Genomic DNA, 20,830 nt, shown 5'->3' on the forward strand with positions numbered 1-20,830 from the left:
GGAGACCCTTTTAAAGTCTCTATCTGTAACAGGATTTTTATTTCTTAATCCATAGTCTGCAAGCCTGGGATTTAATTATTTCTAACAGTACAATATACAATGTTTTGGGTTTTTTGCTTTAAACATTCACTTTAAATTATATTTTGGGGGGATTATAAAAGCTTGTTATAAATATGCTACTCCATTATTTTCCTGATCTCTTCACTGTCACTATTCTAAAGCACAAACAGCAAAAAGAGGGAAATTAACATTAATGCAAATCTAAAGTTTAGTTGAAGTGAGGCAGCAAAATGCACACTGGGAATAATTCACTCAGATTTAAATGTTTTTTGGTCCCATTGATTTAATTAAGAGAGATTTAGGGCTTATCCACACTTTCTGCCGCTCTTTACAGGCACAGTCCAGGTTTTAAAGCTCTTGTGTCCAAGTGCCCTTAAACTTGCTCTTTAAAGCTCAATTGGAGCAAACGGCCATCTGTGGAAAACACAGATTACAAAATTCATGGGGGTGGGGGTGCTCGGATACAGATCTTTTAAGCCTGTGTCTGGAAAAGAGCAGGGCAAAAGGTAAGTCCAGATAAGCCCTGAGACCAATACTTTACTCATCTATTAAAAATTAGTGGAATGAAAAAGTGTTAGGATATTTCCATTCCACCTTAAAAAAGGGAACAGGCTGTTGTGTGTCACATGTCTGTTTACTTCCTGCTCATTAGGAGCTTCTGTTTTGTATATAGCTTTTGTTCTGGCTCCTCCCCCCCCACAGGGATGCAAGCAGTTATGTTTTTCCTTTGTTCTGACAGGGTCCGTCACCCTGGGCGCAGTTTGGGGGGGGCACAGGGCATCATGAGCTGCTGTGTCCTTCTCAGCCACCCTCCAGCTAGAGGGCACAGCAGCTCAGGTGCCCTGTGAGCCCAGTGTTACTTGCAAAAGCAACACAGAGCTGGGCTTGCAGGGCACTTGAGCTGTTGCCTCCTTCTCAGCTGCCCTCCAGAGTAGGAGGCAACAGCTCATGGCGCCCTGTGAGCCCAGCACCATTTTTGCAATTCTCACAAAGTGTCGCTGGGCTTGTGCAGCACCATGAATGTACCCCTCCTGCCAGAGGGCAGGGGCTCGCTCCATCGGTGTGCTCTGTCCCCATGGCATGCTTTGTGGGCCCTGGCACCCATGCACCCACCCCAGGCACTGGTGGGGAGCACACTGCCATGGTCTTTGTGCCTTGCAGTCTTGTGGGGACTGTAAGCTTTTAGACGTCATCTGCTATCTCACAGTTTATTCAACTATATTTTAACATAGAATGATTCATGATGTGGAATGTCTTGTGGTACCACATGACATGAAGCGGAAGGTGTCAGACTCACACATATCTACCAGGGCTATCAGCTGCAGCATGAAGCAGATCCTGGCTCCAGGATGTCATGGTCCTTTCATCTATACAATTTATTTGGAGGTGGAAAATAGATCTGCCCCACGTGTGTGTGTAACTGACAAAAGAATCAACTGGGTGCCTAGACATGGGGCTTTGCACACTCTCCAGCAGAAGAGAGACCTCAGTTAAAAACACGCTTAGAATACGAAGCAGTTTAGTGTGGAATATAAGCTGCACTGCACAACACACAAAATGCCTCTGAAATTCAAATAGCCATGTTCAAATATATAAAAGGATGTCACATAGAGGAGGGAGAAAGGTTGTTTTCTGCTGCTCCAGAGAAGCGGACACGGAGCAATGGATCCAAACTACAAGAAAGAAGATTCCACCTAAACATTAGGAAGAACTTCCTGACAGTAAGAGCTGTTTGACAGTGGAATTTGCTGCCAAGGAGTGTGGTGGAGTCTCCTTCTTTGGAGGTCTTTAAGCAGAGGCTTGACAACCATATGTCAGGAGTGCTCTGATGGTGTTTCCTGATTGGCAGGGGGTTGAACTCGATGGCCCTTGTGGTCTCTTCCAACTCTATGATTCTATGATTCAATCTTTACTAATCTGAAATTGAAATTGCTGATCGGCTCCTGTTTAGGAGATCCAAAGATAGCCATGCATAAACAACCCAGTCCATGTTGACTACACAATTTCATTTGGCAACGCTCTATTTCAAACGCTCTATTTGATTGATTGATTGAGACATATGGCATCATATTGCATCAACTCATCATACACACCACTCCCAGGACCAATGACATGCTGTTGAGTAATGTAGTTGAGTCAATTGCTGACATAAATTGATGCAATCATTAGTATAAAACAAAGTCTTGCAGGGTGAGCAAGTCATTTGTGCGCTACTCTCCCGTTTACCCCTGTGTCATAAGTACTACAAAAGTGATCCCTGCAGTGTAAATCCAACAGTAGTGATGCCTTGTAAATGTGTTAATAGTGCAGATAAAACTTTTGTTACGTTTGTGGGGAAGTGACATTTGCAAGCCAGAAAAGTGTCATCAGTCTGTTAGTAAAAAGGCATATCAGCTCAATTTTGGATGTAAGATTGAGGACCAGAACAGGGCCTGGGCCCCACACATATGATTCAATACGTCTGAGGGGCGGGGGGAATATGTGGGGAAAAGGCAAACAGCCATTTGCTGTTCCTATGGCTTGGAGGCAGCCAAGCAATCACGCAAATGACTGCTACTTCTGAATGGTACCACCTGTTTCTGAAGGCATCCCTGTGGGAACATCTTCAGTCAAAATGACAGTTTCATTTGCTAAATAAGCATATGAAGGGGTTAAGGCTCACAGAGTTCCTGTATTCCTTGAGAAGAGGGGTCTGTGTGATGTCATATCCCCTACTTCCTGTGGTGGGAAATAGGACAAAGGATCTTAATATTTTCTCTTTCCTCCTTGCCTCAGTCTCTCTTCTTTCCAGCCAGCAATATGAGCAGATATACATGCCTGGGCTCTGCTGAAAGCCCAGGCTCCATATTGGAACTCATTTGTATTTTGTAACTAAGAAGTATTTTTACCTGCATACTACTTTGATGTATTTGCTACCTGCATTGAAATGTAAGTAAACATTTTTTTGTCTTAAAATTCTTAGCTACAGGGACAGAGAAGGGAAGGTCAGCAGACCACAAACAAACAGGGATAAAAAGGTGTAATTTCCTAATTCATAGCTTCCAGTAAGCTGCAACAGTTAATAAGGGTTTTCATTCTGCTAAAAGGGCTTCATAACCTGTTTACTCTCATAATTCTCCCACATGCGTGGGACAAAGGGTTTAAATTTTAATTTACAGATTTAATCCTCAGTTCATCTCCATCATTCACAAGGAGAAAGAAGTGGACAGTAGCATACCCAAACATGCCGTCTTCTTTCTGACCAGTTCCACATGGCAAAGGACTTCCCATTCCTGAACCTTCAAGATAATTTTCCATCGATTGAGACAGTGAGAAGGGAGGTGAACTGATGTTGGGTTCTCCTCAGTCTTCAGTGTCTAATGATGATCCAGATGTTTGCCATGGTCCGCCATCTGCACCATACCATCTTGTACAAGAAGAACCGAATGATTTTGTTCGTGATCTGGAGCCACCTAAGGCCAAAGTAGAGTTACTGGGATCAGGACTTTAACAATGGAATTGTATCAAGGAAAATGTCCTAATGATTTCATTTCACAGTCGTCAGCAGCAGGTTGCACCTTACTTCAGAAAGGAAGATGACCCTGTGTTCCTCAGAAAGGAAGATGACCTTGTGTTCTGCTACAATGTAGATGATGTAATGGATGTCCTCAGAATCACACAGGATCACACAAGAATAGTGACTATTCATAGGCTCCTCAAAATTGAGTCTCAAGATGGTGTTGCTGCATAATGGAAATAGAATTCCATCTGTTCCAGTCAGACATGCTGTCTACATGAAAGAAACCTACAACAACCTAAAACAGACTGTCTTCAACGCAGCAAGTATGGCTAGCATCTCTCTTGTGACTTGAAGGTAGGGTCTGTGTTGATGGGTCTGCAGTTGGGATATACAAAGTACTGCTGTTTTTTTATGTGAATGGGACAGCCGAGCAAAGACTTTGCACTTTGTGAAGAGAGACTGGCATCAGAGGAAATCTCTGAATGTCAGAGAGAAGACTGTGCAACTCCCAGCACTGGCAAAAATAAAAAAAATCTCACTACTGCCCCTACACATCAAACTCGGTCTGATGAAAAACTTTGTAAAAGCCATAGATCAGCTTTCAAGTGCCTGTCTGAAAAATTTCCTCGATTCAGCGAAGTAAGAATTAAAGAGGGAGTTTTTGTGGGTCTTCAGATCTGCGAGCTCATCAAAGACAAAATGTTAGACAACCTGCTTCAGGGTGATGAGAAAAAAGCTTGGGGTGCATTTCATATGGTGTCAACTAACTTTCTCGGAAATATCAGGGTAGAAAACTACAAGGAACTGATTGAGAACATGTCTCTGTATCACAAACTTGGCTGCAATATGTCCTTAAAGATCCATTTTCTTCATTCCCACTTGGATTTCTTCCCTGACAACTGCAGTATCATTAGTGATGAGCACAGTGAATGTTTTATCAGGAAATTACAATAATGAAAAGTGAAAAGTGGTCCACTTCCCTGTTGGCTGATTACTGTTGGATGCTGGATGCTCACCAGAGATGATCCTGAGCAACAGGCAAAGTGGTGTCAGCTGGCTTTTGCCAGTTCATGTCATATGTACATATTCCTTGATTATATAATAAACTATTGTGGAGCTTTAAAAAAAAAAACTAGCCAGTTTTGAGTTTTCATTGTCATATTTGTCTCAAAATCTATACAAAATGAGAGCACCAGGCACATTTGCCCCTCTGAGGTCTGCTCTGCCACCCCAGGAAGTGGCGTGGATCCCTCCACAGGTCCAGCAGCACCCTGCCCCCCACAAGAAGGGAGGGAGCTGGGACTCCTGTCTCAGCATTGGAGCCAGGTGTATTTGGAGGGAGAGAAGGGTCTCTCTGTTCCAGCTTGGCCCTCCTATTCTTCCTGGTCTTCCTCCAGAGCCTGCTATGTTGGGTTTGAACCCAATGAATGTACATTTAGGATCTTCTTTTAGCTGCTTTTAAATAGGTTTTAAGGAAGTCTTTATCCCAATCTGTTTTTCATTCCTGATGTTGTTCTAAAGTTTTAAACTTATTGCTCTATTTTCACTGTTTATGAAATACTATTTAAATTAAATAGAATAATGTTTTCATTATTGCATTGTAAGCCACTATGCAAAGGCCAATTGCCTACAAATGTGAGATACAAATACCTTAATAAATATGTTCCTGTTTTGATCAACATGCAGGTAGCTCAGGTCACCAATATATGAATAAGAAGTTGCCTTTGGTTCTATCAGGGGCAAAGGCAGGGTGTGACTAAATATATAATAGGAGACTTCTTTTAATAGAAAACCACTTTGACAGGTTCTAGTCCCAGCTAGCAATAATTACTGTGAAAGTCAGTTACTATCACCATTGAGATTGTATAAATACTTCATAGCTAGTCTTCTGTAGTAATTGCTTTGAAAAGCCAATTCCTATACAGTACCACCTCGGGTTACAGACGCTTCAGGTTACAGACTCCACTAACCCAGAAATATTACCTCGGGTTAAGAACTTTGCTTCAGGATAAGAACAGAAATTGTGTGGCGGCGGCAGCAGGAGGCCCCATTAGCTAAAGTGGTGCTTCAGGTTAAGAACAGTTTCAGGTTAAGAACAGACCTCCAGAACAAATTAAGTTCTTAACCCGAGGTACCACTGTATCCAGTAAAACATGTAGCAATAGTAAACTTTATTCTTAATTTCTGTTTTTAATTTTAAAAACACCTAGAGATTCCAGGCCATATGGACAGAGAAGATGCTTTGAGTGACGCTTTTGTAAACCTGACTATACAGCCACAGGAGGACCAGAAAGTTCAGGGCAGTCTCCCAACCTCCAGTGCCAGCGCTCGATGTTTCACACATGTGACATACAACAGCTCTACAAGGTAAAGACACTCAGTGCATGCAGGAGTGTGGCATTTGGAGAAGAATGTAGCATTTTATTAGTTACTGTCATCTAGCATAATTTACTCTAAAGCAGATATTTTAACTTGGCAATTAAGCATACATTGGCTTCAAAATGTATACTGTAACACATATGTAGTTCCTTGAAGACAAACTCCTTTAATTTTGTAGGTCAGAGGGTCTCTTACAGTTGTTTTAACTGTATGCCTCTTAGTTCAAATCTGTTTTTTATTATCAGTTCTTATCCATCCATTATCTGTGTTTAATCACGTATTCTATTCACATGCTTTATCCTATGCTTGTTTTTTTTGTTCCTATTTGCTTTAACAATTACCTGTTTTAAATTCTAATTCCTCTTTTATTCATGTTTTTCTTATATTCATTCATTCATTCATTCATTCAGGGTCTCAAACTTTGGTGCATGAGGTAGGGTTGCCATATTTCAAGAGGTGAAAATCCAGACACAAAAAGTTGTTGAGCTTTTTTAGGCCACCACCAAGCCAGAACCTGTGCACCTTTTTTAAAAAATTGATTCCCCCTGGATGGGCATGTAGGATCACCCAAAGAAGACATGTCTGGGAATTCCCAGATACATGGCAAGCCTAGCATGAGGTGCAATCAGGTGGCCTGGGAAAAGGTTGCAAAACAATTGAAAAAGATCTGCCTGTGGCCCTGCAACTTACTTGTTTTTACCCTGAAAATAGAGATCAAGGCTGTTTTGACCAGGGCTGGAATAACAAAGCTCTATCTTAGGACCTGTGATTTTCTTAATAGTGGTGCAGTCTTCTCATATCTCCTTAAACATTTAGCAGTTAATGGTGCTCTTCTAAACAGCCTTATCAGGGGGCTGTGCTTTTCATAATACAGTGGTACCTCGGGTTAAGTACTTAATTTGTTCCGGAGGTCCGTTCTTAACCTGAAACTGTTCTTAACCTGAAGCACCACTTTAGCTAATGGGGCCTCCTGCTGCCGCCACGCCGCTGCAGCACGATTTCTGTTCTCATCCTGAGGCAAAGTTCTTAACCTGAGGTATTATTTCTGGGTTAGCGGAGTCTGTAACCCGAAATGTATGTAACCTGAGGTACCACTGTATGGCACTGGTTTTGATGCTGGTGCTGATGCTGAAGTGGCAGGTGGAAAGAAAATGCTATTAAAATAAATGTAGGTGCTTGGATTTGTAGGAAAAAAACAATTTATGAAGGCTGCAGTCCTAAACACACTAGGGCAGGTGGCCAAGACATTGCCCTCCAAACGTTGATGGTCTAAAACTCCCATAAGCACCAGCCAGCATGGCCAACTGTCAGGAAATTAGGGATTTGTTGTTCAAGAGCACAGTAGAATTAACTTCTGAATAAACATGCTCAGTAAGTGCTCCACCAAGGCACTCAACAATCTTCAAGTGGTTCACAATTCTGGTTTCATATCCTGGTTTAGATGGACCCCTTAAATCCCCGTTACATGATTTAGATGATATAAGACTTTTGGTTTAAGAAAGTAAGCTGAACGTGCAAAACATACAACACATGACTCATTCCCAGGCTTATTGGACCATAACAAAACAAAAAAAATTCCTTCCAGTAGCACCTTAAAGACCAACTAAGTTAGTTCTTGGTATGAGCTTTCGTGTGCATGCACACTTCTTCAGATACATGCACACGAAAGCTCATACCAAGAACTAACTTAGTTGGTCTTTAAGGTGCTACTGGAAGGAATTTTTTTTGTTTTGACTATGGCAGACCAACACGGTTATCTATCTGTAACTGGACCATAACAGTTATATCAAACCTTGTTAGTTTCGGTCAAAGGTATTTCCAGGTAAATGTGCTTATACTTCCAGGAATGTGTTAGCTGAACTGCTACCTAAACTTTTTTTTAACAAACCCTACATAGGTTGAAACATCAGCTTAAGCCTGCTGCCTCAATGTCCATCTTAGGAAGCAAGTTCCTTTGAATGTAGTGGGAATTAATTCCAAGGACATAGGTTCCAGTTCCCATGAGCTTGGGAAGAATTTAATAATATTCCATGCAAAGAATTTACACAATAATCCAAACACCACCAGACTTATTTTAGAATATTTACTTCCTATTCTTGCAACGTATATTGTCCCCCATAGTAAGCTGAGCACTGGAATGCTAACAATTATTTTAGTTTTTCAACTTTAGTTTTACTTCTTGCCTTGCTGTTTTGAATTCTAAAATGGATCAACTAAGAAGGGTCATCACAGATTGCTGATCCTCTCAGCTAAACTTATTTGCAATCATTGAAGCTTCATAAAGTGCTTTCCCCTCCCAAAGGCTGAGATTACTTCTTGCTGAGCTGAAGAACATAAAGAGAGCTTCCAACCCTCACTAACAGCTTCTTCAGGCCACTAAAATCCAAGGGAATGCCGCCAACCCTAAAATAAGGCCGATCCACTATCCCTGTATTTTCCCTCCTCTTGAGCTTCCAAATACAAAAGCAAGTCTCCATCCCTTATTAGTAATTGTTTAGAACCTTAGAAGTCACATGAACCCCACCAACTCTAATGTGAGATGAAAAGGAACTCCCTGTAATAACTTCAGATTGGCACAGAAATAATTGACTTCTGCTAGAGGCCAGAAACCTGATAAACTTTCTCCTCACTGTTATAAAACATTGCAGCTGAACATAATGTGCAATTTTTTATGGAGCAACTTGCATATATTTGCACATTGCCAAGTTCCTACCTCACGCTAGGTTGACAAGACTACATTAATACATCTTCATTTCTTGTCCTACAGAGGATCTGATGAGAAAATATACTGCAAAAAATATAGTCAGAAAAGCCAACATTTGAATTATATTCTATTGATACTACACAGTGGTACCTCAGGCTAAGTATTTAATTCATTCCGGAGGTCCGTTCTTAACCTGAAACTGTTCTTAACTGGAGCCTGATTTCTGTTCTCACCCTGAAGCAAAGTTCTTAACCTGAAGCACTATTTCTGGGTTAGCAGAGTCTGTAACCTGAAGCGTATGTAACCTGAAGCGTATGTAACATGAGGTACCACTGTATTTTTATCCACATATAAAGTGGGGCTAAATACTGCGGCTGGCTCCAGAGTGGAAGTGTTGGAGAGGCAGCGCCCCCTCAGGGCAGAAGCTTCGGAGAGGCGGCGGTGCACCTCTGTGATGCTGCGATCACTCGCATTTCTGCCCCTGGAGCAAGCTGCATCCGATCGTAGTGTAGGAGAGGGCTGCCCAGAGCTGTGGACGATCACAGCTTTGTGAGCCGTAGCATCCTTCTCAGCCACCCATCTGGAGTGCGAGCCCAGCGCTGCCTTTGGCTCACAGCCTTGAGCTGTTGCATCCTTCTCATGGCACCCTCCAGTTGGAGGGTGGCTGAGAAGGAGGCAACAGGCTTGTGCCCTGGTCCCTGAGAGCCCAGGGAGCTATGGCCGCGGCTCCCAGGATCACAGGGATCACAGCTCACAAAAGCAGCGCTGGGCTCACAGGGGCCAGAACACACACCTGCTGCCTCAAGGACACAACAGCTCATTGTGCCTTGATGCTCCACCCAAAACACTGTGCCTGGGGTGATAGCCCTCCCTCCCTGCTATGCCACTGGGCACATAGTATGCTGAAGAGCTAAAATAAGCCTTTCTACACTTTATTCAATAAGTTTTCCTTGAAAAAAGAAAAAAGCTAAAAGCTTTGTAAATAATTCATCCTCTCTGTAGTTACAACTCTTACAGTCGTATTTTTCCACCATTAGCATTATTGCGAATACTATTAGCATTTACACGACTACAGATAACCAATTCATTTTTCACTCTTTTGTTGTGATTTGAATCAGAATTTTAATATCCAGTCTCCCTGTATCAGTTTCCAGTTGGACTTTGGTTTTGCCTTCCTAGACATAAGAATACCAAAACTTATACATTATCTTTGCTGACATTACAATATCACATTTTACAAATAGGCAATTATAATTTGCTTTGCTGCTGCAAAAAATAGGATAGATTCCATTTTTAGTGTTGTACTTCATTCCATTTTTCAAGCCTATCAAATCTCTACTATGTTTATATTTCCTTTGCCAAACACATTTCCTTCATCATCATTAGTGCCATTTTGGACCATTCATTGTAAGGTTTAAGTATACAGTTACAAACCTTCCATTAGTTATAGTCATATGGATGTGTTCTACTTGTAAGAGCAAGGTTCTACATGTTTTTTGAACATGTAAAAGTATTTAGGCATCCTTTTCTGTGCTATATTAATAGAACAACAACTTTGGTACTTATAACATGAATAATGCATTGTTTCTTTCCACTCCCCTAGCCCTGAACTGCTAGTTATCTCTTTTTTTCTTAAAACTGATGAGCCAGGAAGCAATGCCAGCATGCACATAATATTAAAGGTGTGTCAGAAAGGGTGTACTGTAAACATAATAAATGTGAAAACATTCTAATCAACCTGCCTTTGATTCACAGAAGGTTGAACAAACCTGTTTACCTGCATAGTATTAAATTGCTGGTGTTAGAGTACGTCCTTATATAATTTTAAAAAATGAGACTCTCTTTAGTGAAGGATAGCAGTACTTTTCAAAAGATTCAAAACAGGAATGCATCAAAGGTGCAATGTCAAAAAGGCAAGAAATATCATCTCGGGATCACATAACATCTGTCTTGAAGAGTGTCTCTTGTTGCAACCATATGTGACTTTCCTAGACAGGCCCTCCAAGGGAGAAAGGAGGACTTTTATCAACAAGATACCAAGCACAGTCCTTATATGGTATAACTGTGTGCATGCAACTGTATTGTGCAGTTTTGACATATGATGTCCCAAAGTGTTTCAATAAGAACTGCTAAATTGAGTATCAGAATCACATTCAGAATTAAATGTGATTTAAGGCCACGGACTTAAATGGGTTGAACTTATTATTAGACTTTAATTTGAATATTTACTTTCACATCACCCTGTATATTAAAATACAGTTTATATTTTATTATCTTTCTCCTCCCCTTCCACTTGAACTAGTGGTCTTTGTCACAAACCATGTGTGTAACATTGGGGAGTTTTCAGCATTCATTTTTAAGAAAGGGTAAACAAAGCATCTAACAAATGCTCTACTAAAACATTCTCTAGTATAGTATTCCAAGTGTCCTGCACCAAAGCAAACTGTCACCATGATAGAAAAACATCACAATTATTTTCACATTAAGCCAAACTGGCCCAACCCAGACTGACCTTATTTTACTCATCTCACAGTCTTTTGAGCCTCATTAAACTTGGCATTGTGAAGGATCATGTGACACCAAGCCTATTTCTGCATCTTAGATAGAAATAAATGTAGTACTCTGAGTACTTCTATTGCATACATCTCTTAGGTAGATTTATATGTATTAGGTAAAAGTCACTAAGTTGCTTTTATCCCCTTCTGGGCTTTTCATGTTTGTTGACTTTAATGAAAACTAGAAGCAACATCTTCTTCTAAGCCTTTTGGATATAGTTGAAATCCTCCCAAGCACTGGTCAATTTTAAAGAAATAAATGTCTAAAGAGGATGGACAGTTTTAAGCTCTCTTAAAAACATAAAAATAGAAGGGTTACAGCAATTTGGCAGCCAAAAAAGCAATTTACAGGTCACCATGGAATCCGCAGCTATGTGTAGGAAAGCTGATCAAGAGACTACAGAAAAGATAATGGAGCCGGAGACCAAAAGGATCTTTCCATTTTGAAACTCACCTAATCTGGTCTCCAATGAAGTTCCTTAGTTTCTTTTCTTGAGCCAATAAAGCTTAGTGGGAGAGGTGGTTGCATTATTGTGGCTTTAGCATGGCTCAGAGAAAGCTGAAGAGCTGCAGTGTTACTCTACATTCAAAGCTGCTTGCATAACCTCCATTCAGTTCAGTTTTTGTTGTTTCAGCCTTTGGCCATATCATCACATGACAATAGACTATTAACCAATTTAAAAAATAAAAACCAGTCAGCCACTATAACAGTCTTCACTGTTTTGTGACCAAAACGCTGCCACATACCCAAAGCTTATCTTCTCAGCAGAAAAGAGGGATTTTACATTCAGACTGAATCGTGTGTATCATCAAAGGCTAATTCTACTTAATGCTAACTACACCATCAAGCAAGTTAATGTGCAATTACATCAGAGCATTCACATTCTCAGGATAACAATTTACATGCTGCAACTGAAAAAGAGGCATTTGATCATTAAGTTAGACTATGACAATGACACATGGTGTAACAGTTTTGCAAATTAATTGATATTTCCCTATTGATGAAGAAACCAAAGTTGCTGTGAAAGAATGTTGCTTCTTCCACCCCTTCTTCGGCTCACAATCACTACAATGCAAATAAGGACACAAAAAGATACACAAATCAAAACTGATTTTCTATTCAGTGAAGGCAATACTCACCTAGATTTTTAACTAACAAGTTGCAAAGCAAAATGCTGATTTTGTTTCCCTAATAAGGAAACTGCCTACATAAAAAAATAAGATGACCAACAATTAAACTTTACTGTATAAACCGACATACTTTTTATGATTATATTAAAATCCTCAGAAATGTTGAAAAATCAGTGAGTTATTCAGCAAATACATTCCTGGGCATCCACAAAACATTCTGAAAAACTGCCTCATAAGTCACTTATATACATAGAAGCTATACACGATTCTCAGTAATAGGCCATTTCCTTTATTATTGTTGTCAAGGATATGCAGCTAGTATTCAAATGGAAGGCTCATTAGTCTAACGAAGAGCACACAAGTTTATTTTAATATCCATTTACCTGAAAAAGGAATAAAGCAATTGACATTCTGCTGAGGTCTCTCAGTGCCACTTCAGAAAGTTCGGCAAACATGGTTAGCTAAACATTCCAGGGTGCCTAGTTTTAGATCATCATCTTCATTTAGTTGGGCTCTGCATATCCTCTTCAACGTTTTATTGGTTTCTGATGCCTCCTCACTTAGCCACATTGAATTTACAAACACACATGCACACACAGAGATTAAATAAAATGGTCTCTTAGTTCCTTACTAATATATTAGTGATCCTGAGACCATGGGCATAGCCAGGATTTATTTTGGGGGGCAGGCTTTATGTTGGAGGGGGCAGAACCGGGTTATCTGCAAAACAATTGGTCAGTTAGTTAAGTACTTTTATTTATTTACTTGATTGGGGGGCAGCTGCGCCCCTGCACCCCGCTGGCTATGCTCATGCCTGAGACTGTAAATTGTTTTAATACAATATTAATATTTCTACATTGTTGTAACATGCCCTGAGACTTCACTGTGGTAAGAAATGTTGTTAATAGTAACTCTATATATAGATTGTGGGACGCGGGTGGCGCTGTGGGTAAAACCTCAGCGCCTAGGACTTGACGATCGCATGGTCGGCGGTTCAAATCCCCACGGCGGGGTGAGCTCCCGTTGTTCGGTCCCTGCTCCTGCCCACCTAGCAGTTTGAAAGCACCCCTAAGTGCAAGTAGATAAATAGGTACCGCTTTCTAGCGGGAAGGTAAACGGCGTTTCCGTGTGCTGTGCTGGTGCTGGCTCGCCAGAGCAGCTTCGTCACGCTGGCCACATGACCCCGAAGTGTCTCCGGACAGCGCTGGCCCCCGGCCTCTTAAGTGAGATGGGCGCACAATCCTAGAGTCGGACACGACTGGCCCATACGGGCAGGGGTACCTTTACCTATATATAGATTAATTCAATACATCTGATCTACAGGACAAAAAAGTAGACACAATGCTGGGCTTAAATCTCTCCCACTACCCTGCGGCCTGATGAACATGCAAATACTGCCCCCCCCCAGCTGATCTGCACGCAGCCATGGAGCTGGCCGCTTGGCACCCGGAGCAGGGCACATGCCGTGCACCCGGGGGGGGGGCGATCAACCCAGGGGGCTGATTGGCATGGCAGCGATCTGCCCAGGGGGGATTTTGTTTCCCCCCCAGGTATGACACCTGGGGTGGACTGCCCCCACCCCTTCCTACGCCCCTGTCTGCACGCATCAGCAATGGAGGTGGGTTGTTCACACTGAGGTTTTCTTTTCTTTTTTTACAATCCTTGATTGTATATATATAAATTCCATGAAATAAATAGATATGAGCATGTGTGTGTGTGAGTGTGCTGTGGCCACACCCACATCTACTTTAGCACATCATGAACAAACTGATGTGAATCTATTCCCAGCAGGACTAAATCTGGATCCAATCCATTCAGTGCATATAAAGTTTTTGTAATTGAGATTTTTGAGCCTCAGGGAGCTCAAAACAGTAAGGCTGGAAGCCTGTATGTTAGGAGTAAGCCCAGTTTAATCAGTGAGACCTACGTTTGAGAAGACATGCAGAGGCTTGCAGTGTGAGGTCTACAAAGCATTTTTACAATTATGTGCAGTCCTTCACATTATACTTTGCCTGTTTCTTTTAAGATCTACTTTTTCTAAGGAGACAGACAAAAGGGACTGTGAATTTGTAACAGGCAATTGCACGGCTTCACAGGTGGACAAACCTGCATCTTGGTGTCGGACTGGTAAGGATAATCTCAAATGTGTATAACAAGTGGTTTGGAAACTGATCAGCTGACAGGTCTGGAAGAATTTTATAGTGGGGGGAACCATCACTTGTGAGGATTCCTGGTTGACCTGCAGAGTGCTGATCTGTAGCAGTGAGACAGCATGGTCTAAGCCAAGGGTAGTCAACCTTTTTATACCTACCGCCCACTAATGCATCTTACTTGATGGTAGCATTTCCTTACTGCCCCCCAGTGCTCGATGGAAGGAGGATTCAGCTTGTGCCGTAGAACCCCCTCCCTGCTTGACAACCCTTGGTCTAAGCAGTTGGAGGAACCAATCATCTTTTGTGCCTTAATTCCTCAGTCCCATGAATGAACTGGTGTCTCTCTAGCATTATGGTAAATATTTAAAGCAAATGAAAGACATTTCACAATCATAGTACAGTTGCAGAGTTTTTATCATGCACTGCTTAATTATCTTCCTATGTAATGAGCTCTTTTACTCCCCCATATTCCCATATTGTCTCATTCAAAGAACATTTTTGTTATACCCTAGAAAGGTTAGGTAAAAATAGAATGGCTATGATTGGGTGAACATAGGCTGCTCCATTTAAAGGGGTTGAGGGCCCAAATTAGATAGTTCTATCAGAAACATAAAACAAAGAGGTGGTCCACATAATCATGTATCTCACTTGTTCCGTCATCACTTAATTGTTCAACGCTTGAATCAGAGCTAGCTCTTTGTTTCAATTCTAGCAATTCTTTTATACCTGCAAAGCAATCACGATGTTGAAGTCAAAGGTTAGACAGATTGGTCTCATAAAGGCTCCCAATCAAAAATACATGTAGTTAAAGGGAGTTCATTTAGGGAAAGTATTAGCGTAGCAACAAATCTAAATCAATCTATATTGCGTGCCACAGATCATGTGTGCAGATGTTTTGGTTAGTAACAGACTGACAACAGTGAGTCTGGCTAAGACAGTGAAGATGTGACCCTGGAGAAGACACTTTATGGCAAGATGTGATTGAAATACAGAATGAGCATAGAAAAGAAGTGAAATAGACAGTAAGAATAAACAGGAAACTGGAATACGCTATACTAGTAGCTTGTGTTATTTATTATTGGTATCATTTGGAATAAGAATAACATCTTAGGTAAAACATTCATCTTTATGGCTGGAATCCTTCCTAAAAATGAATGTTTCATTCTCCCCCATGTTTCCAAATCTTTTTAAACATCTTTCCATACCTTAACATAATTGTCTCGAATATGTTGGGATTCTTTACTGTCAGTCAGACACCTAAATACTTAATCTTTTTCTCAATTTTAATGCCGCTCAGCTCCTCCAAGTGCTTTTTTGACTGCATAGCCATATTCTTGACCAGCATCTTAGTCTTCCCTATGCTCTGCCCAAGGCAGGTCTGTTCTACTGGCACCTACATTTACTTTTGTACACTACACTAGGAGATGGGGATAAATGAGAAACAGACCTACTATATTGGAGCACATGAATAGCCCACGTTTACATGAATAAGAAAGCACTATCCACATGGCAGGTCTGCCATAAGAAAAAGTGTGAAGTTGGCCTGTATGTATCTCTGTGTGTGTATCATTTACTATGTGCATCTTAAAAAGAAACTGGATTTAATTGAAATAGTATTTCTATCTTGATTGTTTTGCTACCTAGCTCATTCAAATTACTTACCTTCTTTTTTAGAAACTCCCGAGGAAACACGTGATGGACAGGTAAATAGTTTTCCATGTTGCTCAACAGAAAATACATGTTTGCAACTCCTTCTGTCACATTATCAGAAGACATTTTTATTTGTTTACATAGTGTCATCAGTGTGCATGGTTTTTGTACAGGTATTTGATCCAAGGAGCTTAAAAGTTTAAAATTCAACAGAGGGTGGGGAAACAGGAAAATAGTATACAATTAATTTAGTTTCACATGCTTAGTTTGCTTACAGAGTAGTCCACCAGCACAGCAATACCTCAAGGACTGCCTCTCTCCATATGAACCTACGTGGACCCTGAGATCATCTTGTGAGGCCCTTCTTGGGGTGCGTTCTCCACAAGAGGTCCAGAGGGTGGCAGCACGAGAACGGGGCCTTCTCTGCGGTGGCTCCCCTTTTGTGGAATGCTCTGCCAGGGAGGTTCGGCTGGCACATTCATTATACATATTTAGGCACCAGGCGAAAATGTTCCTTTTTAACCAGGCCTTTGGCTAATTGACGTCCAATGCCCTTTTAAAATGTGTTGGAAGGGGGGATTATTGGGCTGTTTTTATTATGTTTTGCTGTTTTTTATATTGTAATTGTATGTTGTGAACCACTCTGAGATCTACAGGTATAGGGCAGTATTCTAATTGTTGTTGTTGTTGTTAAGGTGAAAGTTTTCCTCTGCCCAACACATATTGCTGCACTGGAGTGCTGCTGGCTGATGACAGAGTGACACAAGGATCACTGTTCAGTGCAATGTTCCCCCTTCTGCTCACTAAACAGTATCCATCACAAGGCTTGAAATGAGACATTCTGGGGGTGGGGAAGGGGCGGAGCTGAGCCAGCTTGGCATTTGTTGACTCCCCAGCCAGTTGCACTGCTGTCACACAACAGTATGTGGTCCAATTTGAGCCTGGTGGCATAATGAGCTGCCTTCCTACCCCCCATCTTTCACCTTGCCAGCCTGGGTGGCAGTGCTGTGGCCCCACCACTCTGTAAACCCCCACTAGCTGGGTAGAGGGGAAGGTTCGGGTTTTGCCTTAGTTGGAGTAGAAAACAGGATTTTAGAGTAGGACAGGAGTTGCCCCTCAGTTGTTGGATTTCAAATCCCATCACCCCCAGCAATGGCCAATAGCCAGGAATGATGGGAATTGTCCAAAACATCTGGTGGGGTAAAGCTCGGCTTGTGCAATTGTAATTAAAGTCTACAGCAAACATTCTCAGTCCTGTAACCTAGTTTACATTCCAATAATATATGAGGTCAGAACAGACACGTTCCTTCTCCACTGAATATTCAAAGCCATTCATACAATGAGAAACAGGAGTCTTAGCCTAAGAGCTTTGCTCCATGCTAAGTTACACACTGGCTATAGCCACATGATAAACTATGCATTAATTTTTTAAAAAAGTGCTTATTCCAGCTGTTTGTGTCTTCAACTAGTTTGAATTGTATCCTTCTTATGTTCAACCCAAGAATTAATTTGCATTTCTCCCCCCATATGGCACACAGCGTATGGGTCCTGCCAAAAGCCATTCAGAATACTTTGTAAGCAGCCTACTTGATTGACATGAATGTAGCATAAAATAAAAATTAACATTCTGCTGGCTTCCATATTCTCAGCTGACACCTTTTTAAAAGTAATGATCCAGTGCAGAACTTGTAAGTGATCCTTCCCCCTCTATCAGAAAGCTGCTCCTGAGGACCTAGTCCTTAAATTAAGACATCACTTCTGTGCACTTTCACAAACGTCTGCATCTAAAAGTGGCTCTGTGTGCATTACATGGCAGGTGAACGAGAATGTCATAACTGTTTCCCACAACAAACAAGTAAGGTGTGAATGGCAAACACCTCTCCAGGAACACCACCACCTTTTCTTTTTGACAGGTTTTAACACAGCAGCCCTAACCAACAAGGATGAGAATTATGGCCTTCATATAAAATTGGCTGACAAGGATCTGGTCCATGGAGCCAAAAAGCTCTCCCATTAATAATGCTATACAAGTTTCTACATGACAAAATATACTAGTAAATAAGATCATGTGATCATACACTAAAAAGACACTAGCTTCAGAGCTACCTTGCTAGAAAGAGATGGGCATTTATAAAAGATAAAGATGTAATTAATGGGGAGGGGGCAGCACAAGGAAAGTAGACGTGCCATATAGCAGAGGCAAGGGAAATGTGGCCTCAGGGTCACACACAATCCTTGGCCTAAGTGCAAGCAGCATGCTTCTTAATTTAATGAGAGCAGAGTGGGGAATGGGGGGGAAGGCAAAGGGAGTGATGGTGGAAGAACAAGTGGGGTGAGGGAGCCTCTGCAAAAGATCAGTTTAGCCCTCTAGCAAACGTCATCTGTCTGTCTCTCTCCTGGCAGCAGGAGCAGAGTGGGGGGAAACGGGTGGGGCGGCCACCCACCCACTACTGTCTTTGATTCCTGACAGACTACTCCTGAGGGAATGTGGCCCGAGACACACACAAAACAGGTCCCACTTGCCCACCTTACATAGTTCCCAACCTTCCAGTCCAGATTTGAAGATTATTATTTGTCCATCTCCAGACAAAAACTGAGAGGCATCTGACACCTATAGCTGCGGTAGTTTTTGAACAGGAATGTTGGAGTGGCAACTGTTCACAAAATACAGATCATACTGGCTAACAGGTTTTATTTCCAGAGAAGCATAGGAGTGTTTTGGTGCATGAAATGTGCCAGGGTGTGTTACTTGGTTTCTGATCTATAATTATATAGGGGTTCAGAATAGGAAGGAGCTTAGTTGTATGAAACACTTTGTGTTGTGCAAAGTAAAGCAACTGTTTAGAATATGCTACCAAATGCAAACTCATTTCAAAGTCCATACTACACTTACTAGCAGTTTAAATATAGAGAAAGGGCAGGCAACAATGCTGGAAATATAGTACAATTACAGAGATATTCACTGTTGAAATGCAGGTTTTATTCAGTATTCTGCCGGGTTGTTTCCATCTCACTGTTAGAACAGATATACCATGAGATGGAGCTGCTGGTCTGGTAAATGCATGCTGTTCAAGACTGATCTAATCTGACATGTGAAAGTTTTTTAAAAAACAAAAATCCTCATGAATTCCACTTGAACTTGCCAGCACACAGTAAGCCTGAAGCAGCCTTAACTTGCACACTTTTGCTGCCAACTTTTACACTTTTTTACTTAAATGACTAGAGCATGTGTTGAATATTGCAGTGAGGCAAGTTTCCTTTTGTTTCAAGTTCCATGCCTAGTTCTCTTTACATCATGAAGGCTGAAGCATTTGTATGTATTGTAATTTGAAAAAGGAGAAGTCCCTTGTTTGGGGTGGGAGAGGGAAATTCATATTGTATCTTCTATTGCACCCAAAGCATAGGCATGCATCCGTGTGATACAAAATATACCCAAGATTTGAATGTGTACATTTTCAGAAATGGTCATCTTTTTTAAATGCTTAGCTTTTCAGAATTTTGCTTGAGAGTGCAAAGATACATGACCACTTGATACATGACCAAAAACATGGTGTTATAGGTTGTTCTTCAATAAATAGTTAAGTAAACATAATTAAGACTTTTTAAATTGAAAAGTTGTTTGTTTCATTGAAATTGTGGTTATAAAGAGAAAAATACAAGTCTTAATATCCACCCTGTACTGTAACAAGTGTCATTGTTCTTTTTTTCTTTTCTTTTTTACAGGAAATAAGAAGTGGCTCCATTGAAGTGGTGCATTTTGGCCTGGTATAAGCCAAAATCTTAATAGTTAAGATCTTGAAAGAAAATCAGGAGGACCCTACACACCAATTGTTGAGAATTTTCAACCTCCTTATTTCAATTAATTCTGTAATAGAGTTCAAATACTGTATTTACTTGAGTCTAATGTGCCATCAAATCTAATGCGCACCTCAATTTTCAGAAGCTTGAAACAAAAAAAAAGTATTTCCCAGTGAATGTAAATGTACCATCGAATTTAAGTAATCTAAATTTTCGCAACATAATTTGGCCAGAACGGGTAAGTATTAGATTCAAGTAAATATGGTAGCAGTAAACGCTCAGCACTTTTAGTCCCATTTATTTTTATGGGAGAAAGTTCAGCAAGTAGACATAATGTCTGAAGACATAATGTCTGAATGTAGACATTCAGTCATAAAGAAACCCTCTCTCTCTCTCTCTCTCTCTCTCTCTCTCTTTCTCTCTTTCTCTCTTTCTCTCTTTCTCTCTTTCTCTCTTTTTCACACACATACACACACACACACAGAGAGAGAGAGAGAGAGAGAGAGAGAGAGAGAGAGAGAGAGAGAGAGAGAAAACAGCTTTGCAACTTTATTACAAGGAAGTCCAGCAAATGCTACAAATAATTACACAGTAGAAATACTGGATATAATAGAGGGACAGTTATACGAGGTAGATTTGGAAATGAATCCAGGACTGCTGCCCTAAAGTGGGTGGCTTTTCTACCATCTGATAGCACCTTTGTTCCAGGTTCACAAAGGCCTAGACATGTCTCCTCAGAAGTAAATTCTACCTAGCTAAATGGGGCTTGCTCCAAGATAAGCAGGTATACAATTACAGCCTGAATATCTTTTAAGGCAGCCCATTATACTTGTTCTTCTTTGCCCATCTGTGCAAATCCCTAAATTTTATAATGCGACAAACTGCAAAATAAACCCTGTAT

The 20,830-nt window shown here is 41.0% G+C and overlaps 1 protein-coding gene across 5 annotated transcripts in view; it reads left to right on the top strand.

Annotated features, from left to right (window-relative positions):
- The window catches only part of WDPCP (WD repeat containing planar cell polarity effector), a 181,783-nt gene extending 161,425 nt beyond the window's left edge, over positions 1-20,358 (top strand). For 3 of the 5 annotated variants that reach the window (XM_083730282.1, XM_083730283.1, XM_083730281.1), the window contains exons 15-18: positions 5,770-5,926; positions 14,355-14,455; positions 16,156-16,184; positions 19,855-20,358. In XM_083730282.1, the coding sequence (XP_083586408.1) occupies positions 5,770-5,926; positions 14,355-14,455; positions 16,156-16,184; positions 19,855-19,902 (335 nt within the window). In that variant the 3' untranslated portion in view covers positions 19,903-20,358. The remainder of the gene's footprint in view (positions 1-5,769; positions 5,927-14,354; positions 14,456-16,155; positions 16,185-19,854) is intronic. The other 2 variants (XM_083730284.1, XM_083730286.1) reach the window with 2 other exon arrangements.
- Positions 20,359-20,830: the final 472 nt, after the last annotated feature.

Source organism: Podarcis gaigeae (assembly GCF_964106915.1).
Source record: "Podarcis gaigeae genome assembly, chromosome: 3".
NCBI classification, from domain to species: Eukaryota; Metazoa; Chordata; class Lepidosauria; order Squamata; family Lacertidae; genus Podarcis; species Podarcis gaigeae.